This window comes from Cyprinodon variegatus, unplaced genomic scaffold, assembly GCF_000732505.1.
Source record: "Cyprinodon variegatus isolate N-32 unplaced genomic scaffold, C_variegatus-1.0 Scaffold21, whole genome shotgun sequence".
In the NCBI taxonomy this organism is placed as follows: Eukaryota; Metazoa; Chordata; class Actinopteri; order Cyprinodontiformes; family Cyprinodontidae; genus Cyprinodon; species Cyprinodon variegatus.
In genome coordinates this window covers 2,170,970-2,188,866 of record NW_015150474.1, presented here as the reverse complement: position 1 = coordinate 2,188,866, position 17,897 = coordinate 2,170,970, and the positions used below count along the sequence as shown (strand labels likewise).

The following is a 17,897-nucleotide window of genomic DNA, read 5'->3' as shown; positions in this document are numbered from 1 at the left end:
AGGAAGGAAGGAAGGAAGGAAGGAAGGAAGGAAGGAAGGAAGGAAGGAAGGAAGGAAGGAAGGAATTGTGAAAAGATAGATGGGGGGGACATAAAAAACAAAGGAAAGAAGGATATAGGATACAAAGGAAGCACCTGAGGGAGAAAAGACACTACAAGGGGATTGAGAATAAACTCTAGAATTACATGACGTATTTTTGAATGATTCATTTTCTTTAAATCAGCAGCCCCTAACCTTTTTTAATTTCAGACAATATTTTCATGGACCGGTCTGTAGCTACAGTATCCTGTGGTTGCTTTTGTAACATTAAACACCAGATAAACAAAGTGCATCAAACACCATTCAGACTCAGTCGAAAATAATGGAAGTTATACATTTTATTTATGCGGCACAGTACCTAATGACACACGGACCAATACCAGGCCACTGCTTTAAATCCTACTTATCAAAACCTGAAAAACACTGATCTCAATTTTCAGTTTTGCAGGAAATCTAAAATTGCAGTCTGTTGGCCTGTAAACTGAACACAATAAACTATCCCTGATTCCTTCAACGAGATAATGATCCAACACAGAAAAGCCTAAAATTAATCTTTGAATTAAAAGCATGCTGCTCCCACAATAAAAGAATAAAACTGCATTTCACAGACATTATCAGGGATGCCAGTAAAGGTAGTTTGAGCCAAAGCATAATTCAGAAGGTGGAGTGTTGTTCCATTTACCTTTGACCCCTGCTGCTCTATGTGCTGATGTAATCTGAAAAAACAAAACAAAACAAACACGAGACAAGCTGATTAGATCAAAAAACTGAATGATCAGCAAAAGACGAGTCATTTGGCACTGTTAATTGTTTATACATATCCTAACTAGTAGTGTGACACAGATGGGGGGGAAGAAGAAGAAGAAGAACACATAACAACGCAGATTATGCAAGCGCTATGCTGCTTTGAATACAGGAGGAGATAAGTGCTGAGAGCAGGCTACGCAGGGATCTCCTCCGCTTCAAAACAACAGGAAGACTTCGCATAGCAACACTGTTGAGTCCTGCTGCAATAAAAACTGCTCACTTATTCTGTATTACTAAATTATTCCCACAGGTACATGATTGCTAACAGAAGCTAAACAATGAGAGTTTAACGGATTACATCAACATTCAGTTACAACAGCGGTTCAGTCGACAGGCAGCCATGTTGGATTTTGAGACCAGAAGAGATAAACTAAAGCCTCTTGAGCAGGCTCTTTCCACCAGGGGAACTTCAAATCCTAATTTATGGTTCTAATAAAAGGCCGGTCTCAGAAACATCAAAACTATCTGAACTTAACATCAAACTAATTCTTCCCAGCTTTTATTTTTACCTGGTTTGAGCTCCAGCTTATTTTTGATCTTGAAGAGGAAAGCATTTAATGCTGATGTTATAACACAGAGGAGTCCTAATTCACTCATGAAGGCAAATAATGCACACTTGGTACATTGATACCATAATTTACTGAGATCATTTTAAAAACCCATATGGAAAAGATTGCTTGCTAAGCTATGCTGGTTAAAAGCATGACTCTTCTACTAAAGGAAGGTGTATTAATTCAAAAATGGTGGTGCTGCAAGTTTTTAGGGCAAAAGTCTACGTTAAGACTTAAACTTAAATAAACGATTTGAGTTTGCCATCTCTACAAAGTGGAACAACATAGTTTGAATCTTCTTTTAGTCATGTAAACAAGAGTCCTGCTGTTTTCCTTACCGGATTAGTTTCCATCCCAATATAGGAGTTCCTCGAACTGCAGTCCACTGGCGGAGTCTCTTGTCGGATAAAATCTGCCATTTCTATACCCCCTCCAGGGTCCCTTTAGCAGAACATAAATAAAAAAACAAAACATGAATTGAGAACATGTGGATAAGGCACTCTTTTCTTTGAAGACCCTGAGGTTATACTTAGCATTTTTTTTCCTTTATGTCCACTAGAATCACCAAGTTTAGAGGAAAACACTTTTTGCAGTGAAATGTGTTAATCCGAGCTTCATTCTGAAGGTTTTATTTAGATTCAGAAACTAAAAAATGAAAAAAAAAAAAATAATACATTCATGCAGATTTTCACCAGGTTTATATTTAGCTCAGACATGCTTGTTTAACCAGCTGGTATGTTGAAAGAGAAAAAAATCCCACCAAGATTGTTAATCATTTCCATATGCCAAAAAAAGAAAAAAAAATCTCCTTAACGGGTCAGACCAGAGGAAAAAAAAAAAAGTCAAGCTCAGGCAAGTTGCCAAAAAACAACCTTAATGGAAATCAGCTCTGATTGGTAGATTTAAGCTGAACTAAAACCAGCTGGACCTTTGCTGCAGATGTGCAGGGAAAGCAGTGACTGTAACCGTCTCTGCGGCTGAGAGCCCTCATTCATCTTGTTGCTTTTCTCCCAGTCTCCCACTGACCTAAAACCGCTCTATCTGGAATGGGAATATGAGTCCTTTCTGCAATTCATGGGCAGTAAAAACCTTATATGCTCTTTTTTTTTTTTTTTTTTTTTTCATTCCACCAGAGTTACATTAATCATCTCCATTAAAAAATAAAAATAACTAAACCTGTCATGTAGATCAAGGTTTTAAGGTTAAAGCCAAGCTCCTCACTGAGCAGCTCATTGTAGAAACAATGCATATAATTACTTAAATGACTTATATATGAGCTTTTTCTAAAATCCAATACATTGCCTTGGGAAAATCATCCATACACTAAAACCTTTTCAACATTTTGTCACTAACAGACTGAGTCTCTGCCTTCGTCATGTGATAAACCAGAGCAAAATAAAGCTTCATTTTAAAGCAGAAGAAATCTGATGCAGTTTCAACCTCCATTTTCAAAAAGAAATATGCAAAGTCTGGATTGATAATGTATGAATATGTAAATAAATACAACAGCTATTGACATTTGGGAAATTAAACCATTTTTAATTCTCTATACAAAAAATAAAATAAACAGCTCAAGCTCAGACCCCACAGGATGCTATTGCCACTACCATGCAGCGTTAGCTCCGCACCTCCACACATCACGAACTGTATTCCACTACAAACATACATGCTTCTTTAGTGCAGGTTTGTGCATTTTAAATCGTCATTTGGGAAAAAAATAAAAATCATCTGTGGTGCTGTTTTAGAGATATTAAAGATTATTTTTAGTTCACCCAGAAGTCAACTATCCCTCCATTAAGCTCCAAATTGAATCCAGATTAACAAGCCTACTTTTCGGTGCTACTTTATTTATGCAGATAAAACTGCCATTTGTGCTGATATGGTTTTTAAGATACAATCATTTTTTATTACAGCCAATGGCGTTGCTATCCCATCAGATGCTAGTGCTGCACTCGTTTTCTGATATAAAGTTATTGCATAACATCACATGTCCTTCTGTGCTGGCATTGAATAGAACAGAGGGCATGTTTACCTTATTTAGTGGCTGAAATGATTGTTTAATATTTAGTAAATAACCAGCCTCCCAGACCCTTCGCTTTTGACCTGCTGTTACCCCTAGCAACCCCGTGTCACTTCTGGTCAAGGTCTCGCTTGGACTGCTGCTAAATTGTTCCTTATTTAAAAACAAAAAAAGCTTTGAATTGTCTGGAGAACATCATTATTTGGAAAAGCTCCAATAGCACTGAAAAAAAAAACAAAACCAAAAAAAAAGTCCACTTTGGTTCATCCAGACACTGCTTTGATTCGGATTCAGCGGTACCTTATTGTCAATCTAATCCCTCAGAAAGCACCAATGTTGGGCTGTGTGCACTGACAGACAGGGCTCTGTGCTGGAGGTAAGTGAGGATGATCAACAGTCCTTTAGGCGCTAAATTAAAGCGCCTTTTTTTTTAAAGCTACCTAAAGAGCTCTTGAGAGAATTCCTTATTTCAACCATTGTTTATCTCTGTATTCCATTTCAGCTGTGTCGCAATTTCATAGAAAGGTTCAGCTCGTTTTAACTTCACTGATCCCCGCTCCGCTCTCTCCATGTGGTGCTGCTGTTTGACAACACCTTTGCTCTGTCTAGTAGCACGAGGTGAGGGAGGAACAGTGAAAGCTCTCACCACATGGAATTCACTTCACCGCCTTTCCCCGCAGGGTCGGGACTCTACGTGAGTCCACCAAACTCGGCGTTGCCACCACCTCCAGTGTGAACGCACCATTAAAAAGGACAGGAAAATGCAAATTAGACGCATTTCCATTCATTTGAGCAAGTTCACAAGGCGGTACAAAGCATAATGTCATAAGTTGAAAAACTAGCATGGACCATAGATCAGAGATGGAGCGAGGTTTTAATGAACTTGTTGAAATCAGGGACGCTGTACTGACTGTATCTTGTCAGCTAAAATTGGTAATTTGACGTCGAGAGAGAAACGAGGTTCTAATGGAAGTCGGCAGCTGATCAGACATGTGAAGTAAATATTCTATAAATCTGTTTCCATCTCTTCTTATGGGTATTTACTTTTTCAAACCCCACCCAAAGACGCCTACCTTAGCGAGCACAAAACCTTGTTTAGCTAAATTTTCCTGTTTCCATCAAGCTCATTTTTATGCGATACTTCAAAATGCGAATAAAAAAACCAACTATTTTTCCCCAATGTTGGTTGCATTTGCAGCATCTTTTCCACAGTTTTGCACTACCTTAATTGGTCAATTAAAAAAAAAAGTATAAGAAATGGGTAAAGGGTAGGATAACTTTTGTGAGGAACTTTTTCAGCAACAAAAACATTTTACACATGAATGCATCGCAGTCTTAAACTGATTAGAGCGCTATTAAATGCCACATTTCCTGCTTAAATGTTGCACACAGAACAACCATTATATATTTCTATTTATAAGGTCGTATATATTTTTTTTTTTATGCATTAAAGGTTTGCCTTTTTATGTGGCAGTCATAAGATCAAGAAAAAAAAAACTTCCTGCTGCTTCCGTTGAAGCGGTCTGAGTGTCTACACCTCACCACAAGAGAAGCAGACCACTGACCTCAGTCCCATTAGTCAGCTCCAGATTACATCTCCCTTGATCGGCCGGCTCCTGACCCACCCACACTCTCCGCTGCATGTGATCCTTTGCTATCATCGATCAGAAAACATGGCTACCGCGTGCTTGATGCTCTGACACAGCCTTTGAAGAAGAGTTACTCATCCGCTTTCTCATACTGTAACTGGTGAGCTCACCCCGGGCCGTTGCTGTCCTCCCGACGAGTAGCGCCACCGTCATTAGACCCCTCTGTGCCTCCCCTGCGGCTCTGGTTCTCCTTGGCCTGGTGCTCCACGACCTCGCCCTCGTCCAGGGCATGGTGGAGACGGTAGTTCACCATCTTCAGCAGCAGGAACATGGCAGCAATCACACCACAGTAGATCCCAACTATCACCATGGTTGGTGGCAGAGCCTGAGGCACGAGAGGGGAAGGGATATTTATTCTGCATGATTTATGTTAGAAGAACTTCAGTTTCAGATCATGATCACAAATACAACAGTTTCATACTATCAGTACAGTACAGCATACACTGGTTATTCATAAGTACTTTGCAGGAAGAACAAAGGAGCAGAAACTGTTCAGGAAGCATCACATAAAACAGGTATTTTTGAAGCCAAAGTTGCTTTTACTTTCTCCCTTTTTTAGATCTGCGTGATTAAATTGGTACAATGATAATAAACGTTACACAAAATTGATTTTAAACAAAAAAAGAGACTCTAACAAAAATCTGAACATTAACAAAACATACTGTAGCAAATGGAGAGAAGTAATGCACGGCACAGCTGGTAAATAGAATAACACAGCTTTTAGCCTATAGCTACCCTGCAACAAACCAGTCATTTCATTCCTAATATAAAAACCAAACACTTTTTTTTTATGCAGATAAGCATAAAAACAAACATAAAAAAACATTCCCATTTCTTCTTTATTACAAACATAGTTATATGATTTGATGCAAACCCTAGAAATGATCTGTTCAGCTGCTGAATCAATATTATATGAAGTTTGATTCTGAATAGAATCTTTTTTAAAATACCGCTGCATGCAGTAAGCGTATCCTGAAGAACTGTCCGGACTGTAATAAATTTGTGCCAGTTTTTGGAGTACAGAGGAGTCATCAAAATAAATCTGAGCAGGTATAGATTTTCCGATATCAATACTGCTGCAAAGCCTGATAAATATTTACTGATATTATTGAAGCACTAAGTATATATCGCTACCGTTTTAATAATAAATGACCACACCGCTGACTTTGCTCTAACTGAACACCTCACAACCGATCCAACAGATACTGATACATTTAATAACAAAAGGCTAGCATTGACTGGGGCTGAGATTAAGGCAGATAAATTGTGTTTCCCTGAAATAATCAGGAAACTCCAACCATGTTTCTTTATTGCTTAAGCAGCACAAACTGAACACGTTATGCTTTTCTTATTAAAATCTCATTGAGAATAACAGACAGAAAACTATCTGAGGTTTCATAGTTAGACTACTGAAGTCCAGCTTAACTCAGCCTCATCCATTTCTCTTTCTTAAATATTTAGCTTATTTCTCTGGAACCAAATTCCGTACAACACACAAACATGACTGGTACGGCGGTGAAAAATTCTTGAATCCTTAAATCAGCCATGAATCGTAAACCCCTTTTCTCCCCTCTAAATCATGCAGCTTTAACAATAACACAGTGAAAATCATAATGTTTTGCCTTATTTATTTCTCCTTCTTACAGGAAAAGTAAAACTGAAGTAGCAGTCTTTCAGCCAGATGGGCAGCAGTGCACAGCCTGTGCTCACTGTAGTTTATTAATAGGGATAAAATGACGCATTTTGAAAGAGAAATAAAAATTAAGGAGTCAGTATTGAGCCAAAATTCAGTTATTACTCAATAACTTCACAGACACTGGTGTGCAGAAACTGAAAGTCCACCAGAGCCAGTCTGAGCTCCAGCCGCCGTCTTCGGCTCTCTGAAGCCATCTTTGTGCCTTCTTTCTACAAGCCATCATAAACAACAGCAGAACTATATAAAACACAGCGCTGACCAACACATTTCCCATCCAAGAATAGAACTGAAACTGCAAACCGTTTGGAAAAGCAGCTTCAGAGGTCAGTAGGTCATTCCCCTGACCTGGGAGGAGCTAAGGATTGGCATCTAAAACCAACAAAAATTCAATCTACCACATAACCTTTTACTTTTTGTCACAAATTTGGATTAGAAAATACATTACTTTGTTTTTTTTTCTCTTTTTTTCTCCTCTTTTTTTTTGCTGGTTTTAGTCATTTATTGGCATAAGTGGTAAATAATTTATCGATTGCTGTAAAATAACAACACCTTCAAAATTTAGAAACAATTTAATCAGTTTTGATCAGTATGACAAAAAAACTATTAAGAAATGAGTGCGTTCGACAAAGGAGCTATGAAAGAAAACATCTTATAGCAACACTGATCCTCCATCTGACTAAACGGAGCAGGAAGTGCTTTTCCACATATTCTCAGACGTCCATGGAAGATGGTGTCTAATTTCTATGTTAATTTGGCCGCATATTTCACAACGGAAACCCGTCCTCAGCATGATAGATCCTCTACCGTACTCAACACTGGAAAGGAGGAGCTCTTCAAAAATTATCATCTTTTGTTTTCATTTTAAAAAGCCCAATCTCAATCTCCTCTGACCAAATAAAACGGGTTCAGTTTAGGTCGAAGCGTAGTCAAACAAACTCATCATATGTCTGATTGTGAAAGGGGGGACAGAAATGACCATACTATTACTAAGGAATAGTAGGAAACTAAATAGCATCAATCCTAAAAAGAAAAATAGTCTAAATTTGATCAAATAAATTAGGATATTAATTTGTATAAAACAATTGATCCCTCCCCCCTGAAAGAAAATGTACATATCCCCCAAATTTCTGTGTTTATTTATTTTTTATAGATTTTCTTTGTAAGCATGGGAATTCAATTCAGTGATTACAGACAGTAAAGGAGCAATAAACTCTTGTTATTGTATTTTTTTTTTCTTAAACAACCTTTAACTCCAAATTTAAACAAAAGAGCTTCTTGACCTGATCATGGACAGAACATTTATAGGAGAGACAATAAAAATATATATATATTTTAGTTTTCGTTGCTGCTTTCTGATGATCATTTTGTCTGGTTGTTTCTTAAAGAGCAGCGTTTTTTAAGAGCCGTGACGTAAAATCGGTATAAAAGGTTACATTGTCCCCCCGCTCCAGATAATAGACAGAGAGCCAGCTAACCTAACGGACACTTAGCTCGGTAACTTGCGACCACAATTGTACTGAAAAATAAGATCCACATAAACCTAAACACTGATAAAACTACTCACCATGTACAAAGTGAAGGGGAAACATAGCAGGAACAGCCAGATGTAGAGATGTAAAGCGTTGACGAACGTGTTCTGATTGGGGTCGTAGTACCATCCGCCTGTGACTGAAGCCCAGACCCCCTGCCTCAGGATCTGGAGAGTCTGCGACCCCATGTTGCTCGATTCTTCCCCTCCAAAATAATTCAGACGGAACCGAACTACGGGACAACCAGCCTGACACGCTGGCTACTCTTCGCTCAACATGACAAACGGTGCTCTGTTTTCAGCCAGTGGCCTGAAAAATCCCTTCTGCAGCCATCTTCTCTGATGCTAGCCCGGTTCGGCCAGCTGGGGGCACTGTTTCGATCCTCCACGCCCTGCGGGATAAGCTCTTCTTCGTGCCATCAACACGCAGTCGCCGTGGAAGCTCCTTTGGAAAGACAGGAGCGTAGACGCCGAATCTGTATTCATACGTCAGTGAAGCTGCCATATTGGAAGGGTTGCCCGAATAAAGGAAGATGGGAGAGATAATTTTATTTTGATTATTCTTATACCATACATATTGATGTATTTCCACACTAGGCAGTGGTATTGAAAGCCACATTGAGAACAAAATAAATATGGTCGGCCATTTAAAATAAAGCCAGCCGTTAAAAAACAAACTGCGCAGCTATTAAAAATATAAAGTTAAGGGTTGATGCAATGACATTAAATTTTAGTTGCAGATTTAAAATAGCAAAAAATATAACTAATGATAAAAATAGATTTAATAAGTATATTGTACATATTAAGTTGCGTGTAACCTACAAACCTTTAGTGGAAAGAAAAGCCACTCCCAATATGGTCGCCTTTGAAGCTCAAGTGTTGTGTTTCTTGCATTTTTATGCAAGTAATGAGTCATCTTGGGAAAATGTACAAAAAAAAATAAAAAGTTTTCCTTATTTTGTTTTTCCAGAAATAAGCAACTCTATTTTAATGTCCGAAAAGAACACAATTCAATAGCAAAGCGACAGGATAGTATAGTGACACCTAGCGTTGATCTTTATATTTGCAAATCAAAATATTTTCTTTAAAGTTTCATTTTCAAATTAAGTAAACATTCAAAATTTTTTAAGCAAATGTAGCCACATGTTGAAAGACAAGAGGATGCAAAATATTCCCCCTTTTTCATTGTTCCTGTGGGCTGCACAGATGATTAGATGAATTTAAATACCGTCCTGTTATCTTTTTGCATGGAGTTTGCATGTTTTATGCGGTCATACCAAGCTTCCTCTCCCATTCCAAAAGCACTAGTTTTAGGTTATTTAGTGTCTAGGTACACTTACTGAGAAAATGACGCAAACAGTTGTCCTAACATCCCTTCTACATTTTATAAACAACTTCTGTCAGAACCCCCCCCAATGTCACATACCCTAAAATCCAGTTGAGAGGAAAGCGATAAAGTATCTGTTTTCATTGCAACAGGTATACAACTGATCAAGAAAGACTCAAAAATTATCAAATGATTAAGAAAAAATAAAATTTATTAGAACAAAAACCATACAAGGATTATTTTTTTTTAACAAACTACTAAAAGTGAGTACTCAGGTTGAAGTTTCATGTTTCATTTAACTGACAACGTGCTTTAAAAAAAAAACCCTCTTGAAAGCATCCTTAAAACTGTTGTTTGAAATCAACAAAAGAAAAAAAGGGGTGCTGATGTGAAAATCAAAGGAGGGGTGAAACTGCTGCTGCTGAGCTCTGAAAAAAACGTAATCATTATTAAAGTTCCTGCTAATAACAGTAAGGCAGCCCATGTTTTAGTTCAATTGCCTGAGATGTTAAGCTCTTCCAAGTATATATGACCACAAAAAGGGATGGACAACCTTTCGATCAGTTCGAATAAAGCAGATGAGTTTGCACTGTTTGGGGAGGAAACAAGACTCCAAGAAGGCAGCTTTCAGAAACAGCATTTCTCCATTTCCTCAAGGTTGTTACTGAAGCCTCGCCCTTTTCTCAGGCGGTGGTTTACTGGCTGGAGCCGGGGTGGAGGACTTAGCGGCTGGCTCCCTTTCGTCTTGTTTCACAGCTTCTGCTGGAGCTTCAGGTTCCTTTTTTACTTCAACTGCAAGACAGCCAAATACACACACAAAAAAAACCCACATACATGCACACGTTTATACAAAGTATTTATTTCATCTACACATTTCAGAATCAAATGTTAGTATTACTTAAGGATCTCAACAAAATCAAACAGAATATCCTACCTGGAATTGGCTTTTCCCCTGGCTTAGGCTAAAATAATGATAGAAAAGAAGTTATAGATTTTGTTCAAAATATAAACACATTAGCATTAACGATGATGCAGAAACACTGGAAATAAACCTGATAGAAGGTCGGTGGAAACTTTGATCTGAGGTCTAAAAGCAGTGTGTCGACACGGTGCCTCTGAAACAGAGAACTGGGCTCCTCTTTCTTTTTGGTTTTAGGCTTAGCTTTTTCTGCAACAAAATAAAACATTAGTCAGTGAAACTTTTTAAGAAATGAAGTTCAGTTGAAAAACAAAATGTTCTATTCTTTGAAATTGCCCAGTTAAGTTCTGAGTGGTACTGTGTTTTAAAAAAGTATTCATACCCAGTGAATTTTTTCTTATTGATCATGGTATACTGATTTTTGGATTCAAGATACATTTTTTTAAATATTTTTCTGACAGTAAAGACACATTTACAAATCTCAATGAAAGGTTTGTGTGAATAAACCCCTCAACAACCACCATTTTATAGCTTGTGCACAAACATATTGCATACCAAAAATGCCCTTGGCCAATAAATATCTTTTATTTGAAAGCTAAGACCTTCTAGTTTCTGGAAATATGTGTACAGACTCTGTAGGTTATACAGAACCAGAGCTGTGTGACTTTAAACATGTCCAAAAAAACGTTTTCCCCCTCTAATAAAAAAAAACAAAATTTTTTTTTTATTATGTTTCATTTTATGTATAATTCATAATTGACCTCTTCCACTTCTTCCACTTGTTCTTCATGTTGTGGAAAACTGTGTCAAAGTTCAGATCTCTATTCATAAGCATTGTGAAACTATGACCATTTTTGTATGTAAAAGGTCCGTTTGGCACAAATGTGCCATATTTGGAACAAATGTTCCAAGCAGATTTATTTGAATTTTATGACCAATTTGACCCCAAAAAGCAAATATCTTTTTTTTTTTTAACAATATCTCCAGTTTTGAAGCGTGAAAGTCCACTCCATGAGCATCAGCTAGGATCTCCTCTCCTGTCAGTCCTTAAGCAGATAAATAAATCCTATATTTTCAGCTTCAGTCTTTGGTCACAATACTGTACAGCAGCAGCTGAACAGAACTTGTTGATGCATGCACATGGGGAGGGCCGTTTTTTTACGAAGAGGAAGTTTCAATAGCTTTGTGGATTACTTAAAATGTAAGTCACACTTGATGTATATAGTTAATAGGTGGGTCAATACGTCCACACAACGTAGATGATGTAAAATGGCAGACAAGTATCATTACGGAGATGGATTATACATTTTCATCCTTATGTTTTTACTTTTTTATGTCAAAAAAAATATTATGACACTTAAGTTTATTTTTTGGGAAAGACAAGTGTATACTAATTTTCTGTGGAGTGTCATGGAGAAAATGAGCCCTTTTTTGCCATCATCTTTTTTTTTTTCTTTCTTTCTGTTCGCCAGAATAAAAAACAAGATAGGATCTGATAATTATCAATTCTGAGCTGATGATGAAATATTAGTTTTTGGTTTTTGTAGTGTATGGTTGGCTTACATTTGAGTTAGTCATTTTCCTTAGGAATGCCTGATTCTAAAAAGGTATAATGTGCTGCGTTTCACTTTGATATGAGCATGATATTTGATGCAGAAAGAAATGTGATGTATAGTATCAAGGTGTTACTCTATTGTATCTCTTGTACTATATCCTTTGATTGTGCTTTTCTTTTTACATCTCTTTGCAGGTGATGAAGCAGACTGAAAATGTTTTATGGCTATCTCCATTTCATCTCCTCTTTCTTTCATCGTTTCTGCTTTTTTTTCCTTTCCTGTTTTATTTACATTGCAGTGTCCATATAATCTGTAAACCTTCCTGCATGAATTATAAAAAGCTATTCATATGCATAAATCAAGCGGAACACTATGGCAATAGCCATACTGCTCCACTTGTGAAAACAAAATCTGTTGGGCTCTTTTTGGCATTCAGACAATTATTCTTACGGTCACATTGATAGACTGTTAAAAAAAAGAAAAGAAATGTGATGAATAGACTTAACGATTTTGGGAGGTGGAAGTTAAGTATATAACTGTGTATTTAAGGATTTTCATTTTTTCCTGTATGCTGTGATAGCTGCAGCACCAACTATAGGTTTTAAACATAAATCTAGAGATCCAACCTCTCTCCTCCTGATCCTTGAAATGCCAGCAGTAGCCCTTGGATGGGTGATAGCGGCAGTAGGACATGGCCTCATCGAAAGCCGACTGGATTCCATGGACTGCAGAAAGCTAAATCAACCAACAATTAAACATTAGGAGAAATAATATCCTGCAACATCATACACTGAAACATTAACACTGTTTATAATTGAACTGATTTACCACTCTAGAGTTGATAACCGTCCCGAGGTCTGGAGCCTGATACACCACTCCTGCTATGATGTAATAGTCCGCCAAAGGAATCACTAGATAACCATTAAGTTTGGAGGCAAATTAAAATTTATTCAAAGCCATACAAAGGAATAACCAACTTCATTCCCATTATTTAAATATAACGGCGCCAATGTAGATTTGTTGCCTTGAAAAAAACTCCACAGCAAACACAGCTATGATGAGACGATGCCCTGCTCACCTTGTGCTGGCGACTGACGCTGCTGCTTCCGAATGATATAAAGAATTGGTTCCTGAGCGTGAAGAAGGATGTATTCCACTCCCACCATCTGACTGAAGATAAAACAGGAATCCAAGCTATTAGCTCATCAGGTAGGCAGGGCTAGTACTTTTGGTATCATCCAGGCTTTAGAGGAAAATTAGTATTATAATATTTGTGGACCACAAAGATATTAGGCAGAGGCAAATTACTAGTTAAGAGATGGGGCTTTCTCCTACTAAACAGGGCTTATAGAACAGAAAATCAGTGAATTGAGCTACAGCTTAGGGCCAAAGCTAAGAAAACTAAAAGATTTTGGGATTCTGTAAAAACAGTAAATGAGGCAAGATCCCTTCTGTACAGTCTGTCCATTCAGTGTTTTCTCTCTCCAGATTAAATAAGAAACTGGTTTGTGACTTAATTGAATTGAATATCAGCAGGGGATCAGAAACGTATCTTCTAACTGAAATTGCTTAGCAGAGCAGCAACTGTTTGTTTTTTGTATTTGTGTTTATTGAGCTGGAAAATGCTAGATAACAAGGAAAAAGAAGCCAGATCCTGGATGAAAAAATTCTAAGGTCAGAAACGATTCTTACTGTCCAAATAAAAACAGATTTTTAAGTAGATTTTTTGCAGAAATAAAAGAGGAAAGTCTTTGTGTATGTTGGTGACTGAGTCTGTAGTCATATTTTGTATTCTGATATGCAGAAGAAATGCATCTCTAATACATTCTGTAACAGTTAAAAACAATCCACTGGACTTGGTTTCCAAGGTTTGAAGACATTTCGCTTCCCCTCCAGAAAGCTTTAATTCACATTTCAATTCAAATGTCTGGATCCACAGTGAGTTTGAGGCTTCATATAGCATGACTATGACCTGGATGACTGATAATCTTCATCAGCATATCTCTTATACACCAGGTTCCACTTTTATGCAATGATTTTAGCTTCACTTGTACATTACAAAACAAGAGAAACAATGACACAACATCATTCCATCCCAGGTTTCATAAACTTACTTGAGGTGCTCCAGGGTAAGCCGCTGCATCTTCACTATCTCGTTATTGCAGGTTCGGTCATAGAACGGGTTGCTTCTTTCAGAGAAGTAATCCAGAACATTCCCAGGATTGAGAATCGGCACCCAGCCGCTGTCCACCCATGATATGCCAAGAAGGTTGTCTGTAAAGTTACCAAGCAAATACTTTAATAGCTAAACAAGCAAGTTTTACTAAGAAGTTTACAATAAACAGCACTGTCAATATGAGAATTTCCAACCAGTTTATGTTTCAAAATTCTACATTTCTAGAGTCTAATTAATCAGACAGTTTTAAAAGTCTGGGCAAACAATTATTTTAAAGATAATTTTAATCCCACAGATTGTGATATAGGAAAACACTGAGATCTTCTCCTGATTTAGGATTTACGACTACGTTTCAAATAAGATTGGTAGCCTTGAGGAACATGTTTTGATATTTAATATCTTTATTCTGTTCCCAAAAATAGAAAATAGCAATGTACTGTTTTCTAGGTGACCCTTCCTATTCCCTGCCCAGTTAAAGGGCCATGTATATATATATAAAAAAAGAAAATAGCATTAAAGCACAAAAGAAAAGTAGAAAAAGTATTCTTTTTGTTTTTCAAATATTGTTTACTTGTGAACTTTCATACAAAAATAATAATAATACAAAAAAACTAATACTGGTATTTTAATCAAGTATCTTTCATCTTATTGCTGAATCTCTTAGCGATTAATTCATCCATTATTCGGCTACAGAGGAGAACTCCCCTTTTGTCTCTTAACTGTCTCTGATCTGCAATTTTTATTTAAAACCTCCACTGTTTTTAAGTCAGCAAACTAACAGCCCTTTCTTTGAAATTTGTTTTAGGTGTTTAAGGTCAATCAAAGCATTAAATACTGAAGATCTTGTAATTCCATTTCTGGTTTTTATATTTATCTATTCATTCACAGCAACCACCTCTATAAGAAAACCTGCAGCCCATGTTTTTTTTAATCAAACGATGCAGCGCTGACCTGTCCCCACCTGATGCTGCAAAATGCCAAACAAGATGCTGAAGTTTGTTCCTACGAAATTCATAAAAAAGAAAAGAAAATCCTTTTATTTAGAAACATGGCGTGTCACTGTGTAGAAACTTAGGAGGTATTTAAAAACCTGTAAATAATACAATACATACGATAATATTAAACATACATTATAATTTTGTAGTATGAGTTTTTGCTTTTATGTTTGAAGTAAACCAGGTATTTACAGGGAGAGAATTCTAAAACCCAGTTGACAGGATATGAGATTTATTTGTTTTTACTTTGTTTAATATGAGCAGCATGCAGATCCTTTTATTTTTATTCATTCATTTTTACAGCACACGACGAACTACTGAAATTATTTGCAGATATCATAAATAGATTAACAAATTCCGTCGGGGTAAAGAAATGGCTTTAGGGTTAGGATTCACTCGGTGATAAAAACCTAATGAGCCTGCTGGCAAATCTGAAGCCATTTTATGGGACTGATAACTACTAATAATGATGATGTGTAAACCAGTGACCAGTGGTACTTTGTAATGTAATTTATGATTGTTTATGGACCAGAAATACTTTGGCGAATCAAGTGCTGTGCATGTGTGAACCTTGCATGCTTACGTGAATCATGCTGTGTGTCTGTGGAGCTTGTACTGTGCATGTATGAATCACATATGTGTATTTGTCAAAATTGAGAATGATTGGGCTCCATAGGTAACAGGATAGATCAAAACTCTACTCTCCTATATATCGTAGTGGCTCATCCTTACGTTTATTGAAAACATGAATCAGAGCCAAAAGAAAAAAAAAAAAACAACAACAAAAATATTTTTAGGAACTGAAATTTCAATCCTTTAGTTAGTGAATTTAAAAGGCTAAACGTTCTGTTATAAACCAAGTAGGAACCAGCAGACTTCCCTTTGTAGGATTTTTAATTAAATCTCAAACAACCACATCATGCCTGCCTGTAAAGACTGAAAAATAAGTTTTGTTTTCTAAAATAACAGTGAGCAATAATTTGAAATAATCATCATACAATTAAGAGCAGGTAGTTTTGGAATCCAAATGTGAATATATGCCTATTCCAAAAAAGTAAAAAAAAACAAAAAAAACAATCCACTGGACTTTGATTCCAAGTTTGAAGACCTTTTGCTTCCCACCCAGGAAGCTTTTTCAATTCAAATTGTCAAGAATAGTGTTGAGTTTGAGGTTTTGTACAGAAGCCCTTCAAAACCTTGTTTTTGTTTGGAAAACATGCAAACTGAAACGGGTGAACGGGTCCACCCTTTGGAATGGGGGCTGTTTGGCTTCTTTTGTTAGCCTGCAATGCCCCATACCTGTCTATGTCTCTGAAAGGGGGTTGTTAAAGGGAATTGTTGGCCTGGCTGAAATGCAAGGTCTTCTGCTCTCCTGTACAGGGGTTGGGGTTGTGATGATAGCGAGAAGGGATCAACTCAATTTCTGCATTGTAGTTTTAAAAAAAGCTGAAACCTGAGTCCACCACATATGCTAAATTGGTTTTTCCTTCTTAACCTAGATGGCTTCCTTCATGCCCTTCTGAAACCACCTATTTTTCTTTGCCTAAAATGTGAACATTCTGGTCCTCAAAAGAATGTCCTTTGTCCATAAGGTGTAGATGTACCACAGAGTTTTTTCCTCGAGGAGGTCTCCCTCTTGTGTTGGGCCATGTGTCTGTGGAGAGGTTGTTTAGTTTCTCCAATATAATGATCAGAGCATTCCTCACTGCATGGAACGGCTCATACTACTCCGCTCATCCCAGGTTTTGGGCTTTTGTCTTTAGGATGCACTAGTCTCTTTTTAAGGGTCTGGTTTGGTTTGAAATGTCCTGGGATTTTATGTTTGGAGAAAATCCTCTTGATATTTTCAGAGCCTCCAGCAACATATTGGATAGCAATGTTTTGGGGTTTAATCTTTAATCTGCTGCATATCTTTTGGATTTCCTCGTTGATTTGATAAATGCCCAGTTTGGGTATCCACAGGTTTGAAGAGCATCTTTGATATGTTTCTGTTCTCTGTGCTTTCCTTCTGTTTTTGCAGGGACAGACGCAGCCCGGTGTTCTGGTTTTGATGGTTCTGATGACTGAACGTTTGTGTTTCAGTTCCCCAAAAAACCTTGAATAAAACGTCGAACTAAACTCTATTCCCGATATTTTGAATGGGAAACAAAGTCCAGTGGATTGTTTTTTTTTTACTTTTTTGGAATGACTATGACCTGGATGACTGTGAATCTTCACCAGAATATATGCCTATATATCCATTTATCCCAGCGTGTGACCACAAGAGGCAGCAACCATATACTTTCATCAGTGTGTACAACGCAACAAAACAGCATGGGTTGGTTTTAAAACACGTATAACGGAAACTGTCTACGTTTAAGAAAACACAAAACCCATGATTGCCAAAGTTAGCTGACGGGCTAACGTTACCTTAGCTTTCAAACGTAACAACTACGACTCTAAACCCAGGATGTATCTCATCGTCTTAAATTCAGAGTCATTTTTTTTAAGGTTATTAAATCTAAAATATTTTGAAAGAAGCATTTCAACTTAAAATAGCACAAAATTACCTCTGAAATCAGCCGACGCCATGTTGATAAACAAAATATACCTTGTCCCTTAAAATTTGCGTTTCGCTGTCCGTCGCGTCGCAGC

The 17,897-nt window shown here is 37.2% G+C and overlaps 2 protein-coding genes across 3 annotated transcripts in view; both read right to left on the bottom strand.

Moving 5' to 3' along the window:
• pcnx (pecanex homolog (Drosophila)) overlaps positions 1–8,638 on the bottom strand; it is a 42,495-nt gene extending 33,857 nt beyond the window's left edge. For both annotated transcript variants that reach the window (XM_015390640.1, XM_015390648.1), the window contains exons 1-4: positions 8,327–8,638; positions 5,177–5,391; positions 1,736–1,838; positions 722–755 (exon numbers count right to left, since the gene is read on the bottom strand). In XM_015390640.1, coding sequence (XP_015246126.1) covers positions 722–755; positions 1,736–1,838; positions 5,177–5,391; positions 8,327–8,479 — 505 coding nt within the window. In that variant the 5' untranslated portion in view covers positions 8,480–8,638. The remainder of the gene's footprint in view (positions 1–721; positions 756–1,735; positions 1,839–5,176; positions 5,392–8,326) is intronic.
• A 1,172-nt stretch (positions 8,639–9,810) lies between these two features.
• med6 (mediator complex subunit 6) lies at positions 9,811–17,873 on the bottom strand. Its single transcript, XM_015390661.1, has 8 exons — positions 17,813–17,873; positions 14,207–14,366; positions 13,171–13,262; positions 12,921–13,003; positions 12,719–12,827; positions 10,670–10,785; positions 10,552–10,579; positions 9,811–10,409 (listed from the first exon to the last, which is right to left on the bottom strand). Exons 1-8 carry the CDS (start codon positions 17,832–17,834, stop codon positions 10,279–10,281), a joined length of 741 nt encoding a protein of 246 aa, XP_015246147.1. The 5' UTR covers positions 17,835–17,873; the 3' UTR covers positions 9,811–10,278.
• Between the last annotated feature and the right edge of the window lie 24 nt (positions 17,874–17,897).